Below are 12006 nucleotides of genomic sequence, written 5' to 3' on the forward strand. Positions count from 1 at the left end.
ATGATGAAACATTTTCAGCACTACTGGATCTCTAAAACCTAGATCAGTGTCCAGGAAATACTTAGCATTCAATAAATTTTTTTTTCTCAATAAATTAATGAGTTGCTTGGAGGGAAATTTGGGATGAAAACAAATTTATTTAATAAAATAGTTGACAAAAAAATTGAGAATATGCTTATAACCCACAGTGATATCCAAAATGGAGCTGTGTACCTCTGTGAAGGCTTGTCAACTTATCTGAAGCCACACAGGCTGGCATTTTCCACAAAAATCTAACCTTGCAGACTTGAATATTAGCATGTTAAGAAGGACCCAACACTCAGTAGAGGCTCACTTTGGCAAAACTCATGAGGCTGAGGTCCAACTTAATAATATAGATTCAGAAATAAAACTGTCACTGGTAGCCACTTCTCTTCTGTGCACTCAAGAAAGGAGCCAAACCATAATAAGATTTTTGCTTGACAAGCTTGAAATTAGAACATTAATTAATTGTTTAAAGGCATCATGCTAAAATAAGGATTGACTTCTTAAATGAATAGTATATTGTTAATTTCATATTTTGGGTGTCCATATTTATAATTGGACAAGATTCTTTGTGTTTTTGTTGTTGTTGTTGTTGTTTATTGCTACTTAATGTTTTCTGGCTCTGACAATTTCTTTTAAAAGTATTCTATTTCATTAAATAAACAAAAACATACCCTAGAACTTTTGTATTTTTAATGAAATTTTGTACTTTTCCTTTGTATTCAATTATTTCTTATTTCTTTTAGTTAGTAAAAATTGAGTGTTTTCTTCATGCTGGGGATTTTTTTTTTTTTTTTTTTTTTTTTTTTTTTTGGCAAATAAGACAAGGACCTTCCTCTCACAAATCTCATAATATAGAATGAGAAACAAAAATAAGCAAGCAACTGCAGTACAATATTTGTTACCCAGTGTACTAGGAAGTCATATACGAAGGACACCCAAACTACCCTTGAGAGACTGGTGAAATCTTTCCAGATTTAAACTTCAATGGCTGATACAGACTAACCTGATGAAATCTGATTTGTAAAATTGGAGTAGGAAGGGAAAATGTTTCCAATAGAAGGTAAAGACATGTGGGAACATGGCACATGAGTGGAACTCTAAGTTATTTCACTATGCTTGGAGCTTAAAGTGTGAAAAAGATAGTGGAAAGAGATTAAGGCATTTCTGGGAAATTTTAAACAGTGAAGAAACATATTTAAACTTGTGCTCTAGAAAGATATTACTGACTAGAATGTGGATAATAAACTAGGAAAGTGGAGGGTTGGGAGAGAAGGAAGCAAGAGAAGACTGGAGACAGAATCATCAATTATTGACAGAAGGTAGTTAAAATTAGCTATGTAAAAGATGATCCTGATCTGAATAAAGGTAATTCCAGATTGCATTAAAATGAAAAGACAGGTGGACTCTCCTGGTGGTCCAATGGCTGAGAGCCTGTGCCCCCAATGCAGGGGGCATGGGTTTATTCCCTGGTCAGGGAACTAGATCCCACATACAGCAACGAAGAGTTCTCACATTCAACTAAAGATTTCACATGTCACAACTAAGACCCAGCACAGCCAAATAAAGTAAATAATTAAATATTTTAAAAGAGAGATGTACGATATATGAAGGAGATAAGCTGACAAGATATGACTATCAATTGGGTTGAGAAGAAAAAATGGGGATCTGTGGGGATATCAAGGTTGTGGGTTATGATGTTGAGTTGATGGTGTCATTAAATGGAAACATTCTGGGAAGCTTTGGGGTGAAGATAATGAATTCAGCTGTGATGTGATTATTTTGGTGCGAAATTCAGTGGAGGTGTTTACCAGGTAATATAAGCTTGGAGCTCAGGAAAGAGATCTGAGCTAGAGATGATTTCTGAAAGTCATCAGCATATTCATTGTTTTGAAGTGTTGAAATAATTGTCCTGGAAATAGAGTTAAAGGGAAGAATGAAGAAGGATAAATTGAGAAGTATTCAGAAAAGCAAATGTTGTTGTTCAGTCACTAAGTCACGTCCGACTCTGCAACACCATGGACTGAAGCACACCGGGCTTCCCTGTCCTTCACTCTCTCCCAGAGTTTGATCAAACTCATGTCTATTGAGTTAAGGATGCCATCCAACCATCTCATTCTCTGTCATTCTCTTCTCCTCCTGCCCTCAGTCTTTCTCAGCCTCAGGGTCTTTTCCAAAGAGTCAGCTCTTTGCATCAGGTGGCTAAGGTATTGGAGCTTCAGCTTCAGCATCAGTCCTTCTGGTGAATATTCAGGGTTGATTTCCTTTAGGATCATGACTCATGTAGCTCATGACTGGTTTGATCTCCTTGCTGTCCAAAGGACTCTGAAGAAAAGCAAGAGTCAGAGGAAAAATAAACTCAAAAGTGTAAGTGCCATAGAAAAATTATAAACATATCTTTGTCTGCTGACATAGAGAGATGAAGTAATCTATGGATTGGAAAGAAACTTTTCCACTGAATATAACAGTAAGTCATTTTGGTAAAAATTATTTAAGTCAAGTGTTGAATAGAAACCACACTTTAGTGTCTAGGAAAGTAAATGAGTGGAGGAGATTAAGAGACCAACTATATAAAGCTTCCTCAAGAGACTTTGTATTTGCAAGGGGAAAGATATAGATCAGTAGCTGGAGAAAAGCTGAGGTTAAGAGAAAAATTTCTTTTAATGATTTCATATAATGAGATTAAAATTCTTATTTTGATCTAATTAAATTTAACTAAAAAAAAACTTTATTGTTTTCCAAGATTATTTGTAACACCTTATCTTGCCTGTAGGTGCCAGCAATATGCATAAAATACAGAAGAAGGTAAGAGGGAAAGGAGTTTCAGGGAAAATGTTATAAGAGGAAGATACAGAAGAATAGACTAAGAAAAAGGAAATAGAAATGGATAGAGGGGACAAAAGGAGAAGACTGTAAAGAATCCCTGTGAACATCACATTTAACCAGGGAACAAACAATGTTAAGCCAGAGCAGACAATTACATTAAAGTGATTGGATGGTATAAACTAGGAGGTATGCTGTCCTAGAATCCTAGGAAGAAGAATATTTCAAAAAGGAGGATACTGTTATTATCAAATGCTGCCAAGTGAGAAATCCAGACAGAGCTCATGCCTTGTGCAATTACCTTTTGTAATAACTCACCTGTAAGAGCAGAAAGAGAAATAAGCCACAACCACATGAGAGTTGGATCACTAAATAGTCTGAGCACTGAAAAATTGATGCTTTCAAATTGTGGTGCTGGAGAAGACACTTGAGAGTCCCTTGGACAGCAAGGAGATCAAATCAGTCAATCCTAAAGAAAATCAACCCTAAATATTCACAGGAAGGACTGATGCTGAAGCTCCAATACTTTGGCTACCTGAAGTGAAGAGCTGACTCATTGGAAGAGACCTTGATGCTGGGAAAGATTGCAGGTAGGAGGAGAAGGGACGACAGGGGATGAGACAGTTGGATAGCATCATTGACTCAACAGACACGAGTTTGAGCAAACTCAGGGAGATGGAAAAGGACAGGGAAGCCTGGCAAGTGGTAGTCCACGGGGTTGCAAAGAGACAGACATGACTTAGTGACTGAATGGGTAGAGAACAAACCTAGAGAAAGATCGCTAAGAATCATTTGTATCCAACTCAAATGTGAATTTCACTGAGAGAATTTATCTGAAAAATCTAAAAGGAACATTTTTACCTTTTATTAATGCTCCTTCAATGAATGCCCTCTTCTCTGTTTCAATACCATATGACTGAACAGCTTCACTTCTCTTATCCCAGAGAAATAAAATCTTATATGTCTATATTAAAAGATGTGTACATATATGTTTACAGCAACCTTATTGATAATAGCTTCCTAAAACCTTCAATGAAAAGTAGAAGTGAAAGTGACAGTCACTCAGTCGTGTCCGACTCTTTGTGACCACATGGACTGTATAGCCTGCCAAGCTCCTCTGTCCATTGAATTCTCCAGGCAAGAATATTGGAGTGTGTAGTCATTCCTTTCTCTAGGGGATCTTTCCAATCCAGGGATATAACCCAGGTCTCCTGCACTGCAGGCAGATTCTTTACTATCTGAGCCATCAGGAAAGCCTTTAATAGTTCAGTGGTAATGAACAATTCTACATCATGGAATACAACACAGCAATGAAAAGTTGGAAATTATTGATATATTGATGTATCTCCAGAGAGTCATGGTAGATGAAAAAAGCCACCCCAAGCAATATATACTACATGTTTCATATTTGTGAATGGACCAAATTATTATAATGGAGAACAGATTACTGATTCCTAAAGTTTAAGGAGGGGTTGGATATGGGGAAAATGTAACTATAACAGTAAAGAAGCAACATGAGATATCCTTGCAATCATGGAAATATTCTGTATCTTAACTATACCAGTATCATTATCCTATTTGTTATATTTTACTACAGTTTTATAAAATGTATATTGGTAGAAACTGGGTAAAGGGTACATGGGCTCTTTTATCTCCTATGACTACATGTAAATGTATAATTTTTTCAACGAAGTTAAATGTAAAAAATACCTGTAAGTCAAAAAGACTAGAATATTATAAAAAATTGAAAGAGAACTAGTTTTAAAGTCAGCTGTCTTAATGTTGAATTCTGAGTCTGCCACAGCTTTAGCTATGAAATTTTATTTAATTGAGCTTTACAAATATTTTAATCAGCAAGATCATCAATACCGTCATCACAATCAAAACTCATATTTACTATGTGCCAGTTTCTGTTTTAACCATACTTTGTATATTTTGTCACATTTAATTCTCTAAACAGCTCTATCAGGTAGATGCTATCATTATCTTCATTTTAATACTGAGAAACCAAGGTACAGAAAGAAAAACCAATTCATGCAACACCCATAAGATAAGAAAGTTGCTCAGTCATATCCAACTCTTTGCAACCCCATGGATTGTAGTCCATGGGATTCTCCAGGCCAGAATACTGGAGTGGGTAGCCTTTTCCTTCTCCAGGGAATCGTCCCAACCCAGGGATCGAACCCAGGTCTCCTGCATTGCAGGTGGATTCTTTACCAGCTGAGCCACAAGACAACATCACATAGTCACTAGCTGAACAAGAACTTGAACCCTAGCAGTCTTCCGTAAGACTTGATACTTGCCCCTAACATTTATGGGGCACAGGACAAAAGTGAAAATGGAGGTCCAATACTATATTTCTAGATTCTTAACCATTATAGATCAGGCTAATAAACCTTTAAAAGAAGATATTCTATCCTTCTGTTTTGATACTTGGCAGATTAAGTTTGATTTTAAAATTCTCATACTCTTCCCAGTTCTACCAAATAGCATGCCCTGCCTTCTTCCACTTTCCACCCATGGTTTGGTGCCACACTGTCAGATGCCTCCTATCACATTTGGGTGAACACCCCAACATGCAAATTCAAGTCCTCCCCACATTCAAGCCTTGGAGTGTGCATTCCACTGGATCAGGTGCCTTTTGTGGATGAACTTGGCAAAGAGATCTATGTAAATCCTGGAAACACAAAGTCTTTTTACAGATAATTCTAAGGCCCTGAATTTAAGAAGCATAGTGCAGAAGTTGTGATGGTCTCCAGCTGGAATGGCTCCTTGGCTATGTAGACTAACCCTACCACACACAGCCCAGGGAGAGGTATGGCTGAGAGAGTCAGCATGTGTGCTTGCTCAGTCATGTCCAAGTCTTTGCAAGCCCATGGGCCGTAGCCCACCAAACTCCTCTGTCCATGGGATCCCCAGGCAAGAATACTGGAGTGTATGGTCATTTCCTCCTCCAGGGAATTTTCCCTATCCAGGGATTCAACCCATATCTCCTACATTGGCAGGTCAATTCTTTACCACTGAGCCACCAGGGAAGCCCAAAAGTCCCTGTTTCTCATGTCTAAATATACTACTGGTCTTATTTCAACAGAAATGGTACTTCTTTTTCATAGTTGTAAAGAAATCAGCTAATTGATACATGGTCTATCATTTGAAAAGACTCTGATGCTGGGAAAGATTGAGGGCAGGAGGAAAAGGGGGCGACAGAGGATGAGATAGTTGGATGGCATCATTGACTCAATGGACATGAGTTTGAGCAAACTCTGGGAGATAGTGAAGGACAGGGAAGCCTGGCATGCTGCTGTCCATGGGGTCTCAAACAGTCAGTCATGACTGAACAACTGAACAACAACTCTCATATATACTGTACAAGATATGTGTAATGAAGGAAGTGAAAGTGTTAGTCATTCAGTCTTATCCTACTCTTTGTGACCCTGTAGATCCTACAGGTTTCTCTATCCATGGAATTCTCCAGGCAAGAATATTAGAGTGGGTAGCCATTCCCTTCTCCAGGGGATCTTCCTGACCCAGGGATCAAACCCAGGTCTTCTGCATTGCAGAAATATTCTTTGAGCCACCAGGGAAGACCAAGATGTATGCTACTGCCCTGAATCAGAGAGAAGACAGCACACCTCTTCTGCTAACATTCATGGTTAAACTTTAATATAAAGTAATATGTTTTCTCAAAATGAGTATCTTATAGTTAAAATATGTCACGTCTTTTCTTGGTAGATGGACTGGAGACTTTTACCAGATTTCTTAAAACTGAATTCAGTGAGGAAAACATTGAATTTTGGATAGCCTGTGAAGATTTCAAGAAAAGCAAAGACCCTCAACAAATAATTCGTAAAGCAAAAGCAATATATGAGAAATTTATACAGAATGATGCCCCACAAGAGGTAAAGATGATTGTAAAACTGTACATTTGTTTGAAAAATTTTTTTAGAAAATATGACTTCATCAAATCAGTATTGCTGTACATTCTACCAGAAAGGTCAGAATTTTGTTGAAACAAAAATGGTGTCTCTTTATAAGCCTACCTCATTTTATTGCCCTTCACTTTTATTGCATTTTGCAGATACTGTGTTAAATTAAAGGTTTGTGACAGCCCTGCCTTGAGCAAATCTATCAGTGCCATTTTTCCAACAGTATTGGCTCATCTCCTGTTTCTGTGTCACATTTTGATAATTTTTGCAATATTTCTTGCTTTTGCATCGTTATGCTTATTATGGCAATTTGTGATAAGTGTTCTTTGATATTACTACTACGACTTGCTGAAGGCTCAGATGATGGTTAGCCTTTTTTTAGAAATAAGGCATTTTTAATTAAGGTATGTAGATTGTATTTTCAGTCATAATTCTACTGCACATTTAGACTATCACGTAAACATAACTTTTTTATGCACTGGGAAACCAAAAAATTGTGTGACTTACTTTACTGAGATATTCTCTTTATTGAGGTAATCTGGAAGGGAACCTGAAACATGTCTGAGATATGCTTGTATATAGGTTTCTATATACAAACAGAATGCATTATAAGACAATTAAAAAATAAAAATAAAGATATTGCCATGGAAGGAAAGGTATAATTGATATTACTCCTTGAGATATTTTTATTCTAGACTGAGTGAATATAATTAATTGCAACATTAAGATTCATTCATTTATAATATTAATCACAGCACAAGTAACCTCTTGTAGAAACTAAACCTCTTGTAGAAACTAAACATTTTTACATGTGGGGAAGATAAGAGAATCAAGAAGCATGTATCATATACCATTTTAATGTTAGCTCACCTACCTGTACAAAGTTTAAGTTGCCCCATAATTATCATCCCCACACCTTAAGATAAATGAAAAGAACATTTCATAATAGAAAGATAAGCTAAACCTAATGTGGTAATGAATTCAATTGAAAAAGCAATTGTGATTTTTTTCTTTTTTTGCAAGCTCAAATGAGGTAACTGTATGAGGTAACTGTATGAAAGAATTACTAAAATAGCTAATAAACTAGCAAGTATTACTTGATTATCCTTGAATATGAATTAGAGGTTCTATATTTCTAGTATGTGCTCAATAAATAGAGTCTTTGCACTAAAGGATAGAACTTGTAGTCTGTCACTGCTAAGATTTCTGTTTGACTATAAATTGATAATGTCCACAAAGTAGCATTGCCTGTGTAGATATCATTTTGCATGAAACAACACTTATTTTCCTAGTTTCAGTGTGTTTCAATCTGTTTTGTGTTTCAATGTATTATCCTGTTTTCCCCAAGGCAAGACTTATACACAGGTAAACAAAAGCAGGGCTTCCCAGGTGGCGCAGCGGTAAAGAATCCGCTGCCAATGCAGGAGATGCAAGACACTCAAGTTTGATCCCTGGGTTGGGAAGATCCCTTGGAGGAGGAAGTGGCAACCTGCTCCAATATTCTTGCCTGGGAAATCCCATAGGCAGAGGAGCCTGGCGGGCTACAGTCCATGGGGTCTTAAAAGAATGGGACAGGATTGAGTGACTGAGCACGCACACATGCAAACAAAGGCAGCTGGTTATGTACTGTTACCCATCAAGGGAAAGGAAGAAACCTACCTGAAAACTAAAAACTTACCACCAAATATGTAATCAGTGCTTTAATAAAAAACCTTAAAGATTTTATGCCTTTAAAAAATAGGCATTTTCAACACACATATACTTATAGGTGTATAATAAAATGAAAAAAGCATTGAAATATAGCAAAAGCCTCACACTGAAATCCCAAATATGTCCCAAACACACTGTTAACCTTCACGCAAAATAATTTAATTTCTACAAAGTTTAGTTTCCATTTTGAAAATGAGTTGAATCTAATGATCTCTTGGGTATGTACCAGTTCGATGGTCCACGATGCTGCATTAGCAGAGACAGAAAGAACAGGCTCACAGGAAGAGAAGAGCCAGATGAAATGACAGCCCAGAATGAATCATTGGATCCCTAGGCCCACAACAGGAAACTCACCTGGCATCCAAGCGCAGTTTGCCCCCTCTGACCTGGAATCAGTCCTGTACTTTTGTTTCTCAAGGTGTTTACTTAAGGAGACTGACTATAATTACCGTTTTGTTGTTATTATTTTCCAGGTTAACCTTGATTTTCACACCAAAGAAATCATCTCCAAGAGCATCACCCAACCCACCCTCCACAGTTTTGATGTTGCCCAAAGCAGAGTGTATCAGCTCATGGAACAAGACAGTTACATGCGTTTTCTGAAATCTGACATCTATTTAGACTTGACAGAAGGAAGATCACAGAGACCAACAAATCTGAGAAGACGATCGCGTTCATTTACCTACAATGAATTCCAGGATGTAAAGTCAGATGTTGCCATTTGGTTATAAAGAAAATTATTTTTGCTCATTTTATTCATAAGCTTGTTCATTTGCTTCTAAGATACAGCATGTTTATGTTGACAAATGGGTACATCTTTTAAAATAAGTGTGTCATTTGAAATGATTTTAAAAATGCAAATCAAAACCGTTATTTGTCTAACAATATATAATGTATCTGCCAAGATATTCTGTAAAAGCTTCCATTTGACTTCATTTCATTCATAGTCAGAAAGCTCCTTAATTAAAAGGCAGTAAGGAAATAAAAACAGTGTTGTGCAAGATTGTAAAGTTAAATAAAGGTTAAGCTTTTGCAAAATTGTCAACAGATTGGCCAATTATCTAGTTTGAAATTTTTTCTAGATGCAGACTGTACAATGCTCAGATAGACATGTATTTGGACACTTTCTATAATGATGAAGGTTCTCTATGCTTGATTATAGAAAGTATAGCAGCAATCCAGTTCTCATAATGAGAGAGGATGACCATTTGTTCTTGGTTTACTAACCCTGGCTCTTGAATAGCAATCTATCACCTCTAGTTATAAACCAGCACCAGAAACTTTTGGGAGGACGCAGTCATCTCTACAGAACTTCCAGATCACACGTAACCTAGGTTGATCACTGATAATGTGATCCACATTTGGGCTCCTTCCAAAGTGAGCATAAACTCACCCAGTCACACAGAGCCACCACTGCTGGTCACAGAAACAGGACCAGATGATGCAATGGCTTCAGGGAGGAGCATCTTCTCATCTGTGGGGGGAACTTGCCACTAAAACAGTGGGTAGTCCATCATTTCAATAATGACCAAAAGAGGTTTATCCCCTGAGTGAGCCTTCATTTTTGGAATGAGAAGAAATAAAAAAGCAAGGAGTCCAAGGCCCTGGGAGCTCAGGCATCTGCCACATTGGCTTATATTCAGAAAATGTTCTTCCACTGATCATGTTCTTGTTTCAAATCTCATCTCACTGAATAATTTAATACTATATTATTCAAATAAGATGATGCTAATAGTTATATATTTCTCTTCCTATAAATGTGTTTTGCATGGTCTGTAAATGTTGGTATTTAAAGATGCCATACATTTGGTTTTGGCAAATGTTATTTTAGTTGAACTGTAAAATGTAAATCTGTATATCACCTATGCTGCTGCTGCTGCTAAGTCGCTTCAATCGTGTCCGACTCTGTGCGACCCCATAGACGGCAGCTCACCAGGTTTCCCCGTCCCTGGGATTCTCCAGGCAAGAACGCTGGAGTGGGTTGCCATTTCCTTCTCCAATGCATGAAAGTGAAAAGTCAAAGTGAAGTCGCTCAGTCGTGTCCGACGCTAGTGACCCCATGGACTGCAGCCTACCAGGCTCCTCCGTCCATGGGATTCTCCAGGCAAAAGTACTGGAGTGGGGTGCCATTGCCTTCTCTGATATCACCTATAGAAATAAATATTTTTTAATTTCTTCACTTGTCCAGTTAATGTTTATTTGGTCTAAATGCTCTCACTGATTATTGATTATCCTTCCTGTCATCAAATTAGACAAAGGCATATTTTCTTATTTTAGAATGATATTGGAGTAGAAATTATTAATCGAGGTGTTTTGTCACTGATCTTAATGCTAATATCAACTCCCAGTATTGTGAATATGAAAACAAGGTATTATGCATTTCAAAGATCAACTAAGAAAATTATTTTTCTATTTTTTCTTTGGTTGATTGATATTTTCTTTGTTTACAGCAGTCTCTTTTTAAAGAGTTTGATTACTTTATGCATAGAGTTAAGACTGTATACAAGCTTTCTGATCTCTTAAGAAAAAAACCATGGGTTGATGTTAACAGCATTGTTCAAGGACCACAAATAGCTAATATGTAGCTTTTTCATTTGAAATGCCCTTCAGAAGCATCTGATATCACATAAATTATGAAATACTCCATGAGATCCTTCAAAATCATACCAGGACTTTTTAATGAAGCCAAGCCCTGACTTCAAGGAGTGGGTGTATATGGGGGGACAAAGAGCCAAATAAAGGAAACAAAATAAGCAGTTGTAGAAGTCAAGTAAAAAACATGCAGACAGTACTGAATGTTGGCTGATGGAATTGCAGAAATATGTAACGAAAACCCAAGAGTCTTAGCATTAAGCTCAGTGACAAAACACCTTGATTAATAATTTCTACTCCAATATCTGAGCTCCCTAATCAGATGCCTGATCCTCAGATGTTCATTTAACTTCTAAGTATCTTAATTCCACACATTTCTTCAAGATAAGGACTCAGGATTCCTGATTTTCCTTATGGTCCTCACATTTATGGATTCTATTCATTTATTGACCTGATATTCTTCAAAGCACCTCTTGGTTGTGAAAGGTTGTTGTTGAATCACGTGAAGACACCGGGATTCTTGGCCCCTGGAGGAGAAGAATTCAATCCGGGGCCAGAGACGAGGCTTGATCACTCAGAGCTTTTGTGTAATAAAGTTTTATTTAAGTATAAAGGAGATAGAGAAAGCTTCTGACATAGGCATCAGAAGGGGGCAGAAAGAGTACCCGCTTGCTAGTGTTAACAATGAAGTTATATATTCTCCAATGAATCCAAAGAATGTCTGGAGGTTGTAAAGACCTCACCAGACCTACTCCCATAATTTACATTTTAAGATAACAGAATTAGCCAGAAGGTTTAATCCGGAAACTGTCCTTAATCCAGAGACTGTCCTCAGGCAGGATACATTATTGCTATATAATCCTAAGGAATGTAGAGAAGGAAAAAAAGTTTGTCCTTTCTTCCTCCTTGAGAATTCCAGACCCCTCTCTCC

General features: G+C 37.2%; 1 protein-coding gene across 2 annotated transcripts in view; it reads left to right on the plus strand.

The window, feature by feature from the left end:
- The window catches only part of RGS18 (regulator of G protein signaling 18), a 28020-nt gene extending 18472 nt beyond the window's left edge, over positions 1 to 9548 (plus strand). For both annotated transcript variants that reach the window (XM_006069066.4, XM_006069067.4), the window contains 2 exons: positions 6580 to 6746; positions 8957 to 9548. In XM_006069066.4, coding sequence (XP_006069128.1) covers positions 6580 to 6746; positions 8957 to 9214 — 425 coding nt within the window. In that variant the 3' untranslated portion in view covers positions 9215 to 9548. The remainder of the gene's footprint in view (positions 1 to 6579; positions 6747 to 8956) is intronic.
- Positions 9549 to 12006: the final 2458 nt, after the last annotated feature.

Source organism: Bubalus bubalis, chromosome 5 (genome assembly GCF_019923935.1).
Source record: "Bubalus bubalis isolate 160015118507 breed Murrah chromosome 5, NDDB_SH_1, whole genome shotgun sequence".
Taxonomy (NCBI): domain Eukaryota; kingdom Metazoa; phylum Chordata; class Mammalia; order Artiodactyla; family Bovidae; genus Bubalus; species Bubalus bubalis.